The sequence below is a fragment of the Papilio xuthus genome, unplaced genomic scaffold (assembly GCF_000836235.2).
Source record: "Papilio xuthus unplaced genomic scaffold, Pxut_1.1 DF826938.1, whole genome shotgun sequence".
In the NCBI taxonomy this organism is placed as follows: Eukaryota; Metazoa; Arthropoda; class Insecta; order Lepidoptera; family Papilionidae; genus Papilio; species Papilio xuthus.
This window is the reverse complement of record NW_013531711.1, coordinates 3,819,642-3,840,301: the sequence shown is the minus strand read 5'-3', so window position 1 is coordinate 3,840,301 and position 20,660 is coordinate 3,819,642. Positions and strand designations below refer to the sequence as shown.

The 20,660-nt window shown below is 34.1% G+C and overlaps 3 protein-coding genes and 1 non-coding gene across 4 annotated transcripts in view; 1 reads left to right on the top strand and 3 right to left on the bottom strand.

Moving 5' to 3' along the window:
- LOC106121718 (estradiol 17-beta-dehydrogenase 2) overlaps positions 1-4,060 on the top strand; it is a 43,797-nt gene extending 39,737 nt beyond the window's left edge. The window contains exons 3-6 of the mRNA XM_013317504.1: positions 1,005-1,230; positions 1,901-2,071; positions 2,242-2,503; positions 2,629-4,060. Of these exons, the coding sequence (XP_013172958.1) occupies positions 1,005-1,230; positions 1,901-2,071; positions 2,242-2,503; positions 2,629-2,857 (888 nt within the window). The 3' untranslated portion in view covers positions 2,858-4,060. The remainder of the gene's footprint in view (positions 1-1,004; positions 1,231-1,900; positions 2,072-2,241; positions 2,504-2,628) is intronic.
- TRNAG-CCC (transfer RNA glycine (anticodon CCC)) lies at positions 1,430-1,500 on the bottom strand. The gene has a single exon. It is a non-coding gene; the product is annotated as a tRNA-Gly (tRNA).
- Positions 4,061-4,221: 161 nt separating the features above from the next.
- On the bottom strand, positions 4,222-11,974 carry DNaseII (deoxyribonuclease II). The gene is made up of 13 exons (XM_013317633.1): positions 11,598-11,974; positions 10,918-11,092; positions 10,334-10,439; positions 9,819-10,034; positions 9,162-9,387; positions 8,515-8,697; positions 8,140-8,302; positions 7,751-7,842; positions 6,036-6,195; positions 5,564-5,699; positions 5,058-5,256; positions 4,714-4,899; positions 4,222-4,648 (listed from the first exon to the last, which is right to left on the bottom strand). Exons 1-13 carry the CDS (start codon positions 11,696-11,698, stop codon positions 4,384-4,386), a joined length of 2,208 nt encoding a protein of 735 aa, XP_013173087.1. The 5' UTR covers positions 11,699-11,974; the 3' UTR covers positions 4,222-4,383.
- Positions 11,975-12,858: 884 nt separating this feature from the next.
- Positions 12,859-18,907, bottom strand: LOC106121791 (probable methylmalonate-semialdehyde dehydrogenase [acylating], mitochondrial). Its single transcript, XM_013317602.1, has 10 exons — positions 18,746-18,907; positions 18,100-18,236; positions 17,145-17,255; positions 16,596-16,702; positions 15,112-15,225; positions 14,729-14,895; positions 14,396-14,516; positions 14,030-14,179; positions 13,564-13,704; positions 12,859-13,344 (listed from the first exon to the last, which is right to left on the bottom strand). Exons 1-10 carry the CDS (start codon positions 18,779-18,781, stop codon positions 12,860-12,862), a joined length of 1,569 nt encoding a protein of 522 aa, XP_013173056.1. The 5' UTR covers positions 18,782-18,907; the 3' UTR covers position 12,859.
- Positions 18,908-20,660: the final 1,753 nt, after the last annotated feature.

Genomic DNA, 20,660 nt, shown 5'->3' with positions numbered 1-20,660 from the left:
TAACATATTTATCTCTTATCAATTTATATAGCCGTACATACACATTTATATTATATATTTAACTTAAGTTTTTCTTCTTTTCATTAACTTAAATTTTGTTTTTATTATATGTATACCGGAGTAACTGAATTGTTAAATGCTAAAGTGTCGTGAGTGTGGGTTTTGTAATTTTGTGGACTGAATAATATATACCTATCTGAATATCGGTGCCCACGATACAGGCATTGCCTAGTGTGGGCATCACTAAATTATCCAAATTAACCATAAATGGTAACTTAGGTCTAATTTAATTTCTTAGTTATGTGCAATTTTATTATGTTAGTTATTGTTTCTTGGTTTAATCTGTTACCTATAATAATAAAAACTTTTCTTTCTTCTTCTTTCTTCATATTATACTATTGATAGAGATACTCTAATGCTCTTTAACTAATATCAACGAAAGCCTTTGTGTTGCCTGTCGTAATATTCTATTAAAAGATAAGAAGCACAATGCGAGGCATATTTCTTAGCTCATGTCTGTCGCAAATCTGACGCCCGTGGGTTGAAAGCTGATTAACTGTCAAACTCAAAGCCCTTAGCTTTGTATGCTTAAGTACCTTTACATAATATTGTGTGAACTACGGTCGTATATTTCTAGGTTATTATTTAGCTTACATGAGTCATTTATTTGGGTTATTGATTGAAGAATAAATAACAAATCCTATTCATATTTTTTAATGTTGAACTAGACTAAACTAAAACGATATACATTATATGTGATATTTCAAATAAATGTGATTTTGAAACAATGGAATAAAGTGTTAATTATTTCCACAATGAATAATCTAGTCTTGTCATTTGCATGATTATTAAAATCATCAAGCGATACAGAAAATAAATTTTCTAACAAAAATCTTTCAATGTTTCGCTTAAACTGCCTGACTTAATATTGAAGAAGACATTACCACATCTTGTACTGTAAATCTGGGTACTTAGTTTATTTAAAAAAAATCTTTGTGTTTCAGATAGCGACATATCTAAGCGATAGAGGGTGGCGTGTGATCGCCGGCTGCCGTAGCGGCGGACTGGGTGCGCGCCTGGCAGAGTCGTGGCTGCAGGCTCACGTGGCCGCCACGCCAGAAGACCAGCAACCACCCCGCCTCGCCACCCTCGAGCTGGACGTTGCCCGGGAGGATCTGCTTGAAGAGGCTGCAAGGGCAATCGCGCAGCATCTCCCAGCTGGAGAACATGGTATGTGAACAGAATAATTAACTGGATCTCGGAGTTAAATTATTTATATGATTTTAGTGTACAAATATGTGTGTATTATTGATACTTACAAATTAATAGAAAATAAATAAAAACTTGATAAAACTTGTAAAATCTTTTACAATTATTTTCTTTCAAACTTGCCGAAAGCGTAATTTCTTACAACTAGCAGCCAAAATTTTGCACTGCCCGGGAATCGAACCCGGGTCGCAAGAATGGGAATCTTGCATGATACCACTACACCAGCAGTGCTCAATTGTAATTATGAAAAATACCATCCAAGTATTTTTTTTAATTTAAATTTTTATCAAAACTTGGTTTCAATTTCTCGTTTATAACTTTTAAGTGATTATTTGTTTCTTTTATAACCATTGCTAGCTGTCACCCGCGACCATTACCATTATTCACTCACATTATTCATGTTAAAGTTGTTAAACTTAACGCCATCTATTGTGTAAAAATGGTAAGTACCATCCTAGCTTCTAGTAAACGACCACATTGACCATAGATGGCAACTGACTTAAAACTAGGACATAAATCAAAGATTAAAGAATCACAACCACAACTATACTCTCTAATGTTTTAGAACATTCCCGCAGTTGATGATTGTATTAAGTATATTAAGTTAGTATTATATTGATGTATTGTGCAGGAGTGTGGGCGGTGATCAACACAGCGGGGTGTGGAGGGCGCGGTGCGGCGCGCTGGGAGGCGGCACTGCGAGGTAACGTACTGGGCGCGCTGCGTGTCGCGCGCTCCTTCGCGCCTCTCCTCGCCGCCGCCGCCGCAGACCATCCGCACGCCGGACGACTCTTTTACATCGGTTTGTCTGTTTATTAATTAATTACATCCCTAAAATTTAATCAATTCCAAATGTATGTAACCGAGGAAGATAATAATAACCATTTTACAATTGTATTATAAAAGTTCTCTAATATAGGTGCTTTGTTTGTGCATATTCATAAGTTCAAATTGTAAGTTTGTACATTATAGGTCTGACATCTGACACTGCGTGTGAGAGCGTGTCACAGGGATTGGGGCTGGGGGCGGGGCAGAGTCTGGGCGCGCTGGAGGCGTGCGAGACGGGCGCGGTGTGCGCGGCGGCGCGCTGGGGCACGTGGGGCGCGGCGCGTGCACTGCGGGGAGCGCTGCGGGCGCGCGGCGTGCGCGTCGTGCTGCTGCACGCGCCGGACCTCTCCGCACTCGACGTGTACGCTCCGCCCGCACAGCTCAGCGCGCCCAGCCAGCCGGCAAGGTAAGCTAACTTTCATAAATAGTATAGCCTAAAATCTGACACACATAAAGGAACATAGGCGGAAGCATAAATCCTTTTTTAATTGATAAAATGTTCGTTCAGTTGGTATCACGTTTGAATTTCAGCCGACCCGAAAGTCCGAGCTCCGACATAAGCGGTGCGAGTGCGAGTGCGAGCTGTGCGGTGACGATGCCGGGCGAGGCGGCGGAGTACAGCGCCAAGGTGCTGCCGGCCGCCGCGCTCCGCCTGCTGGAGGACGCGCTCACCACACCCGCACCCAAGGACTCATACTACTTGAAACTCAAACACGACTCCTGGTTCACAAGGATGCCCTCCTTGAGGGTCGGACACTGAGCACATCAGTAGGGCGTAGCTTTTTTTACGAATTCACTTCTACGAAGTTTTTAAGATTTGTATTAAATCACGGTTGTTTGATTCTAAAGGTTTACAAATGTTTAATGTTCGAATGGGAGTTCGGATAATATAACATTCGTTTTTATAGTTTTTTTATAACTATATGACAATAATTTTAAATGGTCTCCAATTTAAGTAAAAGTGAATTCTGACTGAAACTATAATTTCATGAGTTTGTAGCGTACACCAGTCTAGCAGCGGACAGACAAACACTGATGATGATGATTATAAAAAATATACGATTTTTAATCGCAGAAAAAAAGAACTTTTTAACATTTTGTCGTTCTATGAAAAATAGTGAAAATAAAAATAAATCATAGGAAAGAAAAAATTCGGAGCTGCGCCCTTCTTACTCATTATTGACGAACCCTTTATTCTTGTAAACAAAAACATACCTTATTTATTAGATATGTTGAACACATTCAATAACACAATACGCACTAAATTATGTAATCCAAACAATATATCAGACAATTAGTTAATATGAATTAACCGTAATTAGTATTACAAATTAAATGAAGTAGGTACAGTTTCCAAAGAAATACATATTATGATATTTTGCTAATATTTAAATCCAGGCGTTGCGTAAAAACAATTTTTTCAGCAAACCTGAATTCGTATACTCATTTTATTATTATTTTATATAATCTATATTCATTTTAATGCTTAATATTCTATATATTTTCGACCCACTGTATCCTTGTAAGACGAAGGCACGGGGCAGTGGAGGTATTGTGCCAAATAACAAAAGGTACTAACAAATTACTAATTTAAACATTAAAAAGTATTTAAATGATAGAAATTGCTTTAATGAGATTTTAACAAATTTGATAGTACCTTTCTATACGATCTTTTTAAGAATGATGGACATTTTGTCATTTAACAACGAGAAAATATTTGCTGTTTTTTTGTAGATGACAGCAAATAGAGGCAGAAGCAGAGGCTTTGTGCCAATTTTATGATAAATGGTTTGATATTGGTTACTTACGTTGTATGTTAAGCCCTGATTTTAACTAACGACTCGATGGAACCATGACTAAAGTAGAGATTAAAGGAAATTGTAGTTGGCTGATTGTGGGTTTACATTAAAGATGTCACAATTGTATGTAAATAATTTTTTTGTTGTACATTAAAATATATCTTTAAAAATTGTTGTTTTTCCTTTTATAGAATAAATTTCTTTTCTATTGAAAGGTTATTGAGGAGATTATTATCTCTGTTCTTCTAATTTCCAGCGATTTGAATGCATCAAATAATGTGTAAAAACGATGTTTCTTATATATATTTATTTAATTATAAAGAAACTTTATAACATTTTATTTGTCCTTTTTTCAGTAGAGGATAACATCCAGGTAACAAATGGTAATTTTCAAATTATAATTAGTTGAAATGTATTTAGCTTGGCACGTGTGGACCAAGAGAACTCTTCTGCCACGCGTGCCAACTGGTTCTGCTAGTTGACAATTTCAATAACATTCTGGTTCTTTAACTTTAAAATTATCAAACGTCAACCAAATAGGATAATTATCGACACAGGTGATAAGACCGCCTTTTCCTATTGTATCCTCTTTATCCAGATTACTAACGCAGGTCCAATACTGTGGAGGTGATGACTTCATCTTCTGCCAGGAAGCGGCGGTGCTGACCGCAAACCTTGTGCGGTCATTCAAATAGCTCACGTATTGAACTGATTCTCTCATCTTTAGTGAGATTGTCTCTATGTTACGTACGCTGCAATTTAAGTTATATAATTATGTTTAATACTACATATTAGCTGCCAGCTGATGTATACTAACCTAAAGTTTTTTGCGCACACAGAAGATAGGTATTCTCCGTCCGTGGGACTATACACGTCCAACACTAACTGCTTGGAAGCTGCGAACTCCTCGTACAATGAACCTTCATTATCAGGAGGTCCCGCTAACATTTCCACGGTCAAAAATTCAGAGTTTGTCAAAAAATTTACTTTTTTCGTGTGTTTTCTAGAAAATAATCATCATTTTAATGTCGTATACACGTTTTAACTAAGGAACTTGGAACTTTTAATATATTTGCTATGAATTTACGAGATTTTTACTATTAGAAAACCTAATAAAATAGTTTTCATAGTTCTTGTCCTATTATCATCTAAATTACTTACTCATTTGAGTTCGTATTATTTTCAAAATCCCATGTGGGCAATAATTCTCTCATTCTGTTTGGTACTTTGACATAAGTGAACGTTGGTGCAGCGACTTGTAGTGCTGAAGCGATCGCATTGATTGCTAATAGATCGATAGACAGACACATTAATAGATGTCCATTTGCTCTCTCACTATCCGGGAATGTTGGACGATCATCTATAGTAAAATTGCATGTTTGTTTAAAGTTTGCATGAACACGGTTTTAGAATTTTAAACTATCGTGGAGACCGAAGGTCATCGGCGCGCTGCGCAGACTCGCGTGAAGTTAGCTCTGACAAGATATTTGGAAAGATTTATACAAGCTAGGCTCAAGTACTTTTGTTCCCTACTTATCAGCTCTATTGTGTCTTTTTCTAGCCCAAATTGGTGTACTGATTGTGATGAATTAAGTGTCATTTTCCTAGAGTATTATAACTATTTTTTCATTATTATTAGCAGTATAACGGTATAGTGTAACTCTGACCGCGCATATCTATCAAGCCGGGCACGGTATGCCCTATCCATACACCGCCGACCTCGTCAGCCAGCAGCACCCCGCGGGCCTGAGATGTCGAGCGCGGTTCATACACCGCCACCGCTAAGTAATCCGTATACGTCGGCTGAAAAGTCATCTCAAAAACAAGGCGCCCATAGATTTGTGTACATCAATTATTTTTGACGGTAAAATAACTAATATTAACGTTTTTTTTACTATGGAAGTGTGACAAATACCTTAGGTAAATACGTACTAGCGAAGAATAAAATTTTGTGTTGGCACACAACTGGCATACTGTAAAAATTAACTGGCGCCAGTGAGCTAAAGCATTCATCTTTTGTTAATAAAGTTTATGAATTAAAGCAAACAAATGAACTAAGTACTGGCATATTATTTGCAGTTTAGAATCAAAATTACACAGGTTATAGTAAACTAAAATTATAGTAAATAAAATCCTTACCCTATAAATAGGTGATAACGTATGTTGCAACATAGAATTGGCAGTTATATATTTACTAGAAGGTTGCCATCTGCCGGCGTTTCTTGAAGTAATGTAAGTGAAGTTACGTCCTAACTCTAAGTATGGCGCAATGTCACTAGGAGGCTTGTAAATGTACCACCTGTGTACAAAATATACTACAAAGTTTTACACGATTTTAACACGTTTAATATCACTATAATTTTTGAATAATTTGGTACAATAACAAAGACATCGTTGGGACAAATCGGTTCCATTGAAAGTGTTAAATGAGAAAATCATTTTTAGATATCCTATAATTATTAACTAAAATCTTGCCTAATGTTTTTTCATGCCAATGCTTTTTAATTTACTAGCTGTGACCTAAGTTACTCTGGCATACGTGAGCTACCTTCCAGTAAAAGTCCCGTCAAAATCAACCGAGACTTTTCAGGTGATTATCGCGAACTTACAGATAAACTGGCAATTTTTTAAATAAACTATGTTCACGAAATATGTTTTTTTTTATTACATAGAAACGATCATACTTAAAATCATGCTATCTTTGAATATAAAAAGTTAAAAAAAGATGTCAATTTAAGCCCGAAAATTGTAACAATTCTTACCATCCAACTGGTCTATTCTCGTTATCTCTGCAATGAAGATTCAAATAATTCCAACCTCTAACACGGTCCAATGGTACGGAATGTCCATTTACGATGGTGCAAAACGTCAAAAAAATACAAAAAACTTGAGAACATGCGAAGTAAGCTACCGATATAGTCAATGACAACATGGCTACTAGCTATTTTTATAGCTTTTTTTACGATGTTGCATAAAATCTTATGAATTTATACTATGCTTACATAAAACATAGTATGTGGAAAACTCCTGCGTAAAACATTGTCATTCTCCTTATCAAATAAACAGAGATAGTTGTTCAGATGTTTCGGCAATGGAAACACACTGTAAACGTGTTAATTTACACACGAACAGGCAGTAACAATGAGCATTAACTGAAACTGATATATTAGAAATCAAATACAAAATTCAAATCTCAAATTGTATTTTGTATGAGTGACATTTGAAACAAAACTGTTAAAAAAATACATCGCTCTTTCAAAAACATTCCTTATATTACAAGTACATAAATAAATAAACTAAAAAATATATATAAAATAAGTTTACAAATTTTACACATACAAGGAAAAGGTAAGTTTTAATTAAGAAATACATTTAAGGGGAAAATACACAATGGCACGTATCTGTGCGAACTATTTCGTAACGTATTGTACTAATACTAGAATATTAAACTTTTAAGGCGAGGTTATCAATTTCTCAAAAAAAAATCTACACTTTTTTTTTATAATTCCACAATTTATCTTATAAATAGAAAATCACCAATTGACATATTCTTTAATATACATTTTATTTATAACGAAATGGCCAAGTTGTTACAAATCATTCTGTTTTTAAAACGTTTTTTTTATAAAAGTTACAAAAAAAAAAGTTTTATTAAAAATTGACTCTAAATTGATAACAAGTTTCACATATCCCGATAAGGCAAAAAATATAAAAACTCCTGGGAATATAAAATTGGTACAAAATGTAAAACCCTCGCCTTAACAGAGTGGCACAATAGATATTTACACTGAGACTTAGTGAGAAACGTTGGTACGATTAGTCCTTAGGTAGTTCGCACTAGCTGCTAGTTACACGTCTGCACGGACTCGATGAGGTGCGCGAAGTTGCCCCACAGGATTGGCCCCGACGTGCACACCGTGCCCCCGCCCCGCGACTCCTGGGGCAACTGGAACCACCACATCACTATAAAGCTATACTCAGTACACCACCTTTTTAATGATCTTTTAAGAATTCTCCGATGAGAGATGCCTCGTACACCAAAATCTGATTTTCCACCTTTTTTAAGTAAAGCTTTTCCTAATATCTAGGGGTGGTGGTTTTGATTTTGCACAGGGAGAGACTAAATTAGTTAAATGACAAATATACCCTAATCTTTCGTCACTTTTTTTCTATAAAAGGGAGTCATAGAAAGGAGAAGATAGTCAGCCTGGAGGGCGTAGTGAACCTGAAAGTTGCCACTTACCGCTCTGTTGATGTCGCCGACGCAGACCCAGTAGTCGGCGACCTTGGTGTCCTGGCTGTTGTGCATCTTGTGAGCGACAGCCACCGCCCATTTGGAGTGGTCGTTGTGTGACGTGAACGACATCTTCGCGATCGGGAACTTCAGTCTTTCGATGTTACGTACCCTACACAATATATAAAAATGAACACATCCCACGGAAATAGTTGAATATACAAAAATTCTGCTTTACAGCCTTTCATTTCTTGGAAATATCACGAATCAAAAATGGCGACATATATGACCTAACGAGACTAAATTAATCATACAACTACACTAGCCCAGTGCTATGATTGACTTCAAACATATCTTAGAATCTTACTTCATTAGTGTACTTACTGAAAGTTCCTTGTGCATTCGGAGTCCAGAGTCCCAGGTCCGTTGGTCCAGGACTCGACAAGAAGATCTGATTGCAGGACTTCCGCCACCAGCCCGCTGTACAGGTCATCGTTGAACATCGCACTCTTCGCAAACGATAAGAATTTACGACCCACTAGAGTCTCGAAACTTTCTATATGGTACCTGGAAGGTTAAAACGTAAATTGTAATTTTCTTCTTACTATTATTTTTCTATCAGGAAAAGATAAGATAGGGTTATGGTTATGGATCAGGGTGGGTGAACAAGAAGAGAAAATATAATTTTTCAGTATACATCTCCAAAGTGTAGTTCTAATTGTCTATGGATACACAATAAAAAAATAATGTGTCAAAGCCTTTTTAAAAAGATTTACTATTTATAGTAGAAAAACAAAATATTTTGTTCAAATTCTCTTATAGTCTTACTAGTCAGATAGTTTTATATTTTTAGCAGTAAAATGTCTTTCTAACATTCTATAAAACAAGTAATAAAAGGGAAACTAACAAGGAATCGAGAAATATAACAAACATACGATATTAATATAATTCAGTTATAATTCCAAAACACATATCCGCTAATTAATTAATGTTTTGATATCCATAATATACACAATTCTTGCTTTACTTACCAAGGTGATGCGTCAATCGTCTTATTATGAACCACATCGACTAAATTCGGAAGTTCACTATCGAAGTCCGGTGGCATATGATAATACACGATTAAGGGTTCATTGTATTTTAGTTGGGTCGCAATCTGATTTAGTGTTGAAGTTTGAACAGAAACACATAGAAATGATTGTCCATACTTCGTACCCGTAGTAGGATAGTTATATGAAGAAACGTTCAGACCATGAACTGGAAGGAAATAATAGAACTTTAACAAGAAAAATATTTTCTCCAAGTTCTGAAATATTGAGTGCTGATTTTCTAAACTCATAGTTAAAAATGTATTTCGCCTCCAATAGACAATATTTTATGCACTTTATACACTGAAATTTCATTTGCAAATTATGATACATTGATGAATCTTACTAAAATTATTAAAACGAATGTTTAGATGGATGGATGGATAGATGCTTGTTAGAAGGTCCATAACGGCTGCATGGATCTCTTTGAAGTTTGGCATAGATGTAGAGCATAGTTTAGAAGACAACATAGGCAACAAAGTTTTAATTCCGAGCAGACGGAGTCCCGGTCGATTGCTAGTTTAGATAGCTAGGATAAGGTTTTTTATTCGACCAAAAGGAACATATAAGCAGACAATATAAGTATATTAAACGACTTACTGTCAGGTAATGGCGGGAACCTAGGTACTGAATGCACCAACCAGAGAGCTGTAAACTTATCCCCTAATATCACCCCCTTAGTGTGTCCGCTCTCGACGCGTGATTTCATGAACTTTGAATGCATTTTACACATTTCAGCTAAATCGTAATCATCATAGTATTTATCACCCAGTTTGAATTTCTTGAACTTTTTAACACCAGCTTGATTCATTTGACCTTCGAAAGATATCATGAATTTTACAAACAACTAAATAAAACATGCCTTTGAATGTGAGTTTTGTTAAAAGTTTTTAAAATAATCTATAGCTGTTCAACTAGAGGAATAACAATTGAACATGCCCACAAAAATATTACATTTATGTTAAATCGGCCAAAAATCTATTACTTATTCAACAAAATAGAGGCTCTACTTCTCACATTTACCCAAAATAACATACGATTTCTATGTATGAAAACATTGTTAATTAGCATGAAAATGAGTTGATAGCATTGAATGTGTTAAATAACATACATACCTCTTTTACTTTTAGAATACATCTCTGCAACAGACTGTAGAATGTCCGGCTGGTGCTCTGTGGCTGGAGGCTGATCATTGTACACCAATGATATTATATTTCTATCCTGAAATGTACCGAAATAAAAGTTGGGCTAAGCGGGATAAATATGTTAATTGACATTATGTAGCTCTCAACTTGTGCTATATATTTTATTTATGACATTGTGGATGTATGAAATAGGAACTAAAAAATTAATTCATGTTATAACATATGGAATCGAATTTAAAAGTTTGCAGTAGTTATTTGTGATTAATAAATGATGAATTTGTTCTAAAAATAAGCAGTTGCACAAACAGGATGTTTTGTTAATCATTTCATGAAGAATTAATAATTAATATTCATATTAATATTGATTAAATCTACAAACTGTTATTGTAAATTTAATTTACTTTTTACAATAGTCTTCTTAATATAATATAATCTTATATACATATAATGATCACTAAGGACAATCCTTAGTGCACTAAGGGATTATTACAATTAAGCAATTAAATGACTCTAAAGGTAAGAATTAAAAATACACTATTTAAAATTACTCTTACTTGGTACAAAGGCATTAAAGTCTTCCCGACCATAGACCGGGAATCACTTATAGCTAAATCTGACATAATCCATCCTCCTCTTAACTTAGATGGAGTTAAGTACATATATGCTACTCCTCTTCGCACCAATGGGTTCAAGTGATTCTTCTCCCGAGGCAGCTTGTACACATAAAACCTAAAGTATTATTATGAAATTATTTATAATACTCCACAAATAACTTGATTACAATTTCCTGTAGATTATTTTTTAAATTTATAAATGCATTTTAACAAACAATTATTTTTCTCTGTATGTGTCATGGGTATTGTGGTTGTATTTTAATTTCATAAAGTTTAAATTTAAAATTTATAAACTTCCTGTCTATTAGAACGCATTTTCAAAATTATGGTGTATTTGAAACATTATGAGTTACACTTTTACAATTTACCAATACCTTTTTTTATGTATTTCTGGTAATTATATGACTACCCTCTCTTTTAGATATTTAGTATTAAAATATAAAACTAATATTTCAGATCATAAAGTTAACTTTAAGAATAAATAATAGCTTTGTTATAAATTAAAGGGCTGGAGCATTATCTTATTGCGCTGCTAACTTAAGTGAGTCATATATACAACTTCTTTGTTTACTTCAATAAAAGTGTAGGAGATATTCAATGAATAAGTTAAAATGACTTACCAATCAACTGGTTCTCCCCTTTCATTTCTGCACTGAGGTGTCAAACTATTGCACTCAGTCAATATTAACGAAAATATCGCCAGTAATTTAAAGCTATGCATCGCGAGACGTGTTTACTTCATGGATGTCCCCCGCGAAGTAATAGGAGACTCAGGAAGTTCACATTAGAGTTGTTTATGATGTCATGGAATTTGATCATAGAATGTATCTACATAGGCTGCAAACAATTGTTTGTTTATAAAACATTGTTAAATTGTTTCCTTTCGTGTATACAAATTGATGTGACGAATCGCCGCGAAATTCATTGATAGACTGCGCCATTATTTATTTTTATTCACTAAACTGGTTACAAAGGTATTTTGTTATCGTTTACCAAACAAATGACAGTGACAGGTAGCACTGACAAGATAGAAAGGTTAGAAAACTGTCACCCAAGCACTTGTTCCGTTTTATTGAATCGTTAATTACAATAAAAATCATTTATAGTATTAATATATAAATCTCACAAACAATATTTTTTACATTCTATCACTTTTTATAACAAAGTAAGATACATTTATTTATATTTTTGGAGGAATCAAATTAAGTTCGGCATTATAAATGTGGTGTAAAACTTACCGCAATTGGTGGTAAAAGAAAATACTGCGCTGGAGCAACAACTAATAGGTCTTGACCTCCGAATGATACAAAAGATCGCTAACGCCGCCTGTCCTACACTGTCTCCCACCAGTTAACCGCATTTTATTCACACAGGTCTAGCTCCACGCCTAATGTCACTTTTCATGTACTATCTCATACCACTTTTTTCATCTACCTCCTCCACCATAACATCCTCTTTACCCTTTCAAAATCCCATAACCCTCCATTCCAGTCGAACTTCTATTTTTAGTCACGCGCTAAATATACTTTTAAGTCAATGCACGATAAAAATATTATTCTTTTTCTTGCATTGGCTTTGCAGGTTTGGACTACCTGTAAAATATGCCAAACGCGAAGGCGAATTTTTTAAGGAAAAAACCAATAAAAATAAAATATATTTTTTTATTAAAATATGACACTTTGAAACATAAATAACAATAACATGCAAAACACGAATCACATAATGGAAGACATTAGAATGTTTTCGTTTACATTTTAAAAATAAATGCTATAAATATTTACGCTTACTTTTAATAACAATGAATTCGATCCCCTTTAAAACATTTTAAACACACGAGAATCAGAAGAGACATATTTATTTATATTTTCATTGTAATCTTAGTTTACTGTTGTGTTGGCATTGAAACAGCTGCTTTTGTATGAGACACATCACTTTGTCTCCAGAAGGAAACCACAGTCTTCAACTCTGTGTAAAAATCGAGACCTTGTTTACCACAGAAGTGGTTCGTACCAAGGAAACTGCCTCTAGTACCGGTAAAGGAGAACATAGAAAGTGGTACAGGAATCGGTACATTCACACCGACTTGTCCCACATCGATTTCGGCAGAGAATTTCCTTGCAGCAGCACCGTTGGTGGTAAATATAGCTGTACCATTACCGTAAGGATTGGAATTAATCATTTGTATGGCCTCATCCAAAGTATCAACAAACAAACAGATTAAAACGGGGCCAAATATCTCTTCTTTATAACATTCCATGTTTGGTTTGACATCAGTAAGGATAGTAGGTCCGACAAAGTTGCCCTTTTCGAAACCCGATACTTTGATACCTCGACCGTCAAGTACCAGTTTGGCGCCATCTTTGACTCCTGTAAAAATTAATGATTTGTTGTGATGAATTGTTATGATAATTATGATCTAATGTCGGAGTACTTTTTAAAATCCTTTGGATAGTCTTAAATAAAGTTACACTTCTCGCAACATATTTGTCAGATGTATAGTGACTGTGATTCCATTCTTATTTTTCCCTGAATCATAGTTGTGGTAAATGAAAATAATCAGGTTGTTTAGTAACTTTTTTTTCATACCTGAATCGACGAGTCTAATGATTCGTTCCTTAGCCTTAGCGGAGATGACTGGTCCGACGTCAGTGCCGGGCACGTGGCCCGCGTTCACCTTTAGTGCTTGCGCGCGGTTCACCAGGTCGGGAATCCATTCTTTAGCTTCACCTGATTAAAAAAAACATTAAATTAACAATCTTTGAATCATCAATACTTCTAAAAAAGTCCAAATTACTGAAATGTAAGTTACTTGTAATAAAAATATTTCAAATCATCTGAAACTTTTTAGCGCCATCTATGTTTAATTAACAACAAAAATTTTGGAGTTTTGAAAAAAAAAACAGACAAAACGACAATGTTCCTATACGGTGTTACACCTATAAACGTCATTATATCATTAATCAAAAATGAAGGTAGAGGTCGAGGTCTCTGGCTATCCTTCTGGGTTACGTGTGTGTGTTATTGTTCAAAGGTAGTATAGATAAAGACATACCAACAAAGACAGCAGTGCTGAGCGCCATGCAGCGCTGTCCGGCCGCACCAAACGCTGCGCCGGCGAGCTGGTTCAGTGTATGCTCCTTGTTGGCGTCGGGCATGATCACGCCGTGGTTCTTAGCGCCCATGTTACTCTGCACACGTTTACCTAAAATACATGAGTTTATTTTATTAGACATTTTTCGTCAAATTTTGGAAAAAAATATAGCCAGCACACAGCATTCATCAGCTAACATCTCGTTAAATCCCAGTAAAAATCAGTCCAGCCATTTGAGAGATTACTAGGAACAAATGCGAACTTCATATGTACGAAATGTGAAAAAAGAATAATATTGTTAAATAGGTAACTATTAAAATGACTTACCAGCAGCGGAGGCTCTGGTGTAGATGTGTTTACCAGCTCCATCTCCACCCACAAAGGAAACAGCTTTGATGTCAGGGTGGTCACAGATGAAGTTCACCGGGTCGTGGGTACCGTGGATGACCTGCAAATCATATTTCACATAAGATAGATTATAATGCTTTTTTCATAAAAAACATTTTTTTCAAACTACATACTTTTAATTTTGAAACCTAAAATGCATGCAAAAGCCATATTTGGTACTTGGTCATAATTTTAAGCATGGACCTTATTAATTTTATATATATATAACTACAATATACACATAAGCCGTGTTATATGTATTGAGCAACATACATTAACAACGCCGGGAGGAGCGCCAGCCTCCTGCAGGAGTTCCATCATCATGAGGGTTGCGCCGGGGTCCTGCTCGGAGGGCTTCACCAGGCACGTGTTACCTGTCACCAGCGCCGGAGGGAACATCCACAGGGGGATCATCACCGGGAAGTTGAATGCAGCAACACCTAACACAATGTTATTTATATTTTTTTTGTTAATATTTATCTTACTAATACTGGATGTATCTGATGAAGGTATCTCCAAAACAGTAGCATAGATCTCGCTGAAATTTGGCATAGATGGAGAATTTAGCCTTATAGAACACATAGGCTACTAAATATTTTTTTTCCAAGCGGACGAAGTCGCGGGCGACAGCTAGTTGATAAACGAAAGTCACTCACCGCCAACAACACCCAGAGGCACCTTGTAGCTGTGTGTGTCCATGTCTTTAGCGATGTTCTGTATGCAGTCGCCCAGCTGCAGCGATGTGATGCTGCAGCAGTGCTCCACCAATTCTGCAACAAATTAATCGCCGATCCATTACCGAAACATACAACAACATATTTTTATCTCTTTTGTGTCATAATATAAAAGAGGGATAGCAATATAACATTATGATAGTTGAAATTCATAGTAGGATAAATCAGATTTATATTTAACGTTGGGTCAATATGCATATTTTTGTGCCATTGTGTACATCGAACACCCTGTAGATCACTGTCTTTAAATCTTTTAAGAAAGCATGCAGTAAAAAATTTAATGATTGAAACTTAAAGTACATTCAACAACACAATCATCGCATAAAATAATTTTATTAAGTAATAGTGTTTATTCATTGAAATAGAAATGTCATTCTTATTATTTACATAATGTACTTTGTATTCAAATTATGTTAATAGGATTAAGACATACATAAAGTGTATGTTAACTGTTAACTATTAGAAAATTAAAACTTTTACATTTTTTATATAGAGATATTGAATTGATATTTTTTATAACTTAATTCCCTTGTGTACAGCGTGTTTTTAAATTACCTTATTTTCAAAATTAAACACAATTGTTTTGTGTTTTTTCTAAGTACATAATTTTAACCAAAATCATTTTATTATTGTAGTTTAATACATACAATATTATTTAAATATTATTGACTTACAAATAATATATTTCATAATATAATCAATCCTTATAGATAGTGATATCAACACTTCTGTAATCACTGTTTTGCCAAAAAAAACTTGATAAGAATTATGTCATGCATTGCCAATAGAATATAGTAAATTTCGTTAAATTACAATATAACAAATAGATAATAGATGCACATACATAATGACAATTTACATTTTTCACCTATAGTTACTTTGGACTTTTAAATTTAAATAGCTAAACAAGTAATTGGTACTTTATAGTAACATTATGACTAGCGGTAGCCTGTGACTCCGTCCGCGCGGAATTAAAAAAAAACAAAATTAGTAGCCTATGTGATATTCCAAACTATGATTTATATGTAAGCCATATTTCATCAAGATCCGTTCAGCTGTTCCAGAGATTCAAACAAACATCCATGGATCTAAAGATTCATGGATATGGATGGATGTTGGTTTGAAGATATCTCCAGATTGATTGCATGGATATTGCTGAAATTTGACTTGATGTAGAACACAGTTTGGAAGAACACATAGGTTAGTAACAAAGTTTTTTTTTAATCACAGGAGGCAGCTAATTATTGGTGAACCTGAATTCACAATGGAATAGATACATGTTTCCAAAAATATCACCATTCTATTTAATTTGAAACAATGTGATTAAAAGGGTTACATCTTATATAAGATCCCTCAAGAGATGTAAGTCTTTTCAAGGTATGATTTGATTTGTTATAATCACTTACGAATGCCCCTAAGAACATCTCCTTCGGCATCAGCTGTTGTCTTGCCCTGCTCTTCTGTGATCTTTGCTGCTAATTTGCTTTGATTCTCTCTGAGTAATCTTGCAAACCTATGAAAAATCTATTATTATTGAAGCGCCTTTTGTTAACTCAACCATGTCAATTGGGGTTCAAGCCTACTCTAAGTTATGGGCTGCTAGCCTTTAGCCCATAGTAAACTACACCTACTGTGACTAGGTTGACATTACATACAACTTTGAATATCCACATAGAAATGTGCAGATTGCATCACACTGTTTTCCTACAATGTAAGAATATTAAACATCTTAATAATATTATAAATGCAAAAGTTTAGATGGATAGATGGATGGATGTTAGAAGCTATCTCTTGAATGGTTCATTGGATCTTGATAAAACTAGGTGTACCATCTGTAGATGTAGAACATAGTCTGGAAGAACACATTGGCTACTTATTAATTTTTTTTAAGCCCGCACAGATGGAGTAGCGGAAGAAATATAGTATATAAATGAAATAAATAATATCAAACTAACTTGAACATAAGTTGCTGGCGTGTCATGACAGTGCTTTGGCTCCATGGTTTGTATGCCTTCTTAGCTGCCTCTAATGCTGTGTTTAATTCTTCCTTTGTTGTTTCTGGGACTCTGGAAAAAACATAATGTGCAAACAGATAAACATGAAATTTGATATAGTTAAATGCAATGATAAAAAGTAAGTAAAAGGTATAAAAAAATAGATTTTGAAGCACACAAATTGAAATGGGCCACCACTAGGACAGTTTGATTATTTCTTTTCTGACTTTGTTCTTGCCATAATTTCAATGTATCTTAAAACATGACAATTGTTATAACAAAGTAATAATTTTAATAAAATATACTGATAAACTATATTATTTACAATTTGTTAATGTAATTTATTCATCAAATTACATATGGAGGCCTGTATTTGCTAAGTCATCAGATGTTTATAGTAGTTACAATAAAAAAGATAAGCTGATAACATTCATAGGACCATTTAAAATGAGATAATATCAATTTCAAGGCAATCTAAACAGTTTCTTCTAAACAATTAGAGCTTTGGATAGAGATAATTATAAATAAAATATTCAAGAATTTTATTATCATTGTCACTATGTACATATGAGGTACAGTGAGGGTTGCTGGTGATATTGAACTTCCAAAGCAAATTTATAATAGAATAAATGGTTTAACAAGAAGGAGGAACAATTAGGTGGTTATGAATTGGTTTAAATATGTACTGGGTACCTGTCATGCAATTTTAAAGTTCATTAAATGTAACAGGAGACAAGCAATGGTTTATTTTAAATCAAAACTTTGATAACATTGTAAAAGTAAAAGTGATTATTTTTAGGGTTGTGGGTACACCACCAATATAGGCCACTGTACAGAAAGTATTCTATCAATTTTTCAATTATGAATATGGTGTTAATGAAGAAGTAACATTTTTTTGGTACAGTTTAAGTCTTACCTGCCTATAACTTCATTAGTTGCGGGGTTTGTAAGTTCAATCCAATTGTTAGTCTTGGATTCAACAAACTGTCCATCGATGAACAATTTTGTGCTGGGAGCAGAGCTGCTGTAACTTCTATTGAGAATTAAGCGAGACTGAAAATATAGTTTAGACATATATTGCACCATTTAAATAATTTAAAGATATTAGACATGATTAGGGAATATTTTACAAAAAATACCTATGCAAACAGCTGCATAACATGTATCATTTTGTTAACTATGTATTTACTTGAAAATTAACTAAAGAGGAGGAAAATGTAATAATATCTCTGCACTAGTGTCTCAAATGTGAGTGAAGGATTATTGCAAATGGTTTATGTAAATTATTGATGAAAAATGACGAAACTAGATGAAGCAAATATTCAACTACGCATCAACAATCCACCGGTCCACAATGAATAATGTAAACGGTTGAAATAACAAATTACTTGAATGATATATCAAGTCCTCGGTTGTTTGTCACGAGAAACGCAGTTTCCAAAGTACATACACATATTGTAACCGGTTTAGGTAAAACAGCTCGAATTTATTAAGTACATGTTCAAAAGTACACTAAATCGTTAAATTTATTATAATGTCGCACAATAATCACTAAAACTTACTTCGTTTCTAAATACTTTCAACATTGTCGAAGCCATAATTATATATTTTTTATAATTCTACGAGTAAGAGAACATTAGCGGCTATCAGGTGGGTGTGAGGCCAAGCCGACTGAACTGATTAAAATACAAATGTGGAGTCCTGACCTTCAAATGATAAAATTATTTAGATCTGGCGGTCGTCGTCAACTCGACTGTTTTAATAACTTTCGTATCGATAACGCTCCGTTTTAACGGTTTCATAATATTTAATCTAGAACGAGGAAATCTTATTTTATAAAAAAGAAATGATACAACTTTTTCATTATAATTTCACGAACAAAGCTGAGTGGCGGGAAAGGGAAACGTCATTTAAAAAAATGTAGTCTAGTGACGTGCAGTTAGTATAATGGTTGTATGTGAACATTGATTCCTTTTAATTCTAGTAGAATAGTCTGAAAAAACAATATTTAAAGATTTTTTATAAAATCTAATCTAAATAAGGTAAAATCAAAAGTAATTTTAAATGGGCTTATCCAAGGTTGCATCCCTATTAAATTTCTCGCAACTGGTTTAATTGCATTGTACTAGATGGCGCTGTTTTCCACTTTATCATGTACGTGCAATAGAATAAATATTTTTAGGTAATCTTATTAACTTTAAACAAGAAAAATTTGTGTTTCATTTAATTTATTTTCAAAAATGTAATTGAAACCTACCGTTTATGTCAAAATTCTGAAAAAATTACATTCCGTTGTAAACTTGCGACTGTGGCTCGTGCAAAAAATTGTAGGAAGGTACCTTAAACAATAACCTACCTCTAACAATCTAAAACTTGAATAAAATGTCATATCAATATTTGAATTCCTATTAATGAAGCTGGTATAAAGTGCGAGCTTTCAGTTTGGTAAATGAGATAAAAGGTCTTTGCGGTATTATAAATTAAAGCATTGATCGTGATTCGCGCCTTGTATAATTTGAATACGAGCCACATCCGGTGGGGTTGTCAGGGGGATCACAAGGGCCCGTTGATACGAACACTGCTAGCTCTGTGTTGATAAGCCAACACTTGATCAAACAGTCAGTCGACCACTCCAGATATACTTATAATGACGTCCTGTTCTTACTACCGATGTGACGAAATTTTATAATCCACTGTAACAGATTTTCATCGGTTACATTACTAAATATTTACGACACAGTATTATTATTATTCAAATCGGAAAATTTAAGGGAAAAATCTATATTTTTTTTTAAATTACTTTTATGAGTTATTTTTTCTGTTCCCTGGTTAAAAAGGTTACAAAAGAGGTCACGATTCCTTAAATGAAATCTATTCATCTCTACAGACGTTTTATTTTCAAAAAAAAGTTGACGAAAAAAAAATGTTAAAGAAATAAATAATACAGTAGAAACCAAAACGTTTTAATTCAAAACAATAACCTCGATTGTCACCTTTTTCACGAATACTAAATTATTCTATTTTTAATTTAATAAAATTATAATATTGTAAAAGTATTCGTGACCAGGTGATCACGCCCACTTTTTTAATTATTGCGAAGAAAATAAACAAAGTTCAACAATCTTCAAGGTTGTCTGTTAAAAATTAAGTATTTATGTAAACCTCAGTTCATTGGCAACATTAGTAACTTATGCAAAAACACTCGTAGTGAATGTGAGTAATATGTGGAAAAAGTCATGTAAAAAAAATCAGTTGCGTGTTTCTACTTGAAAGGGTTTTTACTAAAATCAATATATTTTTTTGGAACTAAGGTTATTAATAGAGAACTATGTACCATGAAAATATAACGTTGTTTTTTTTCTCTTACCTAAGATAAGCTAACCATGTTCGTACATTTCAAGTTACATAAACGACACAGTATTTATCCTGCGATTTACATGCGCCTGTAAAATTAATCGCTTACAAAACATTTCACTT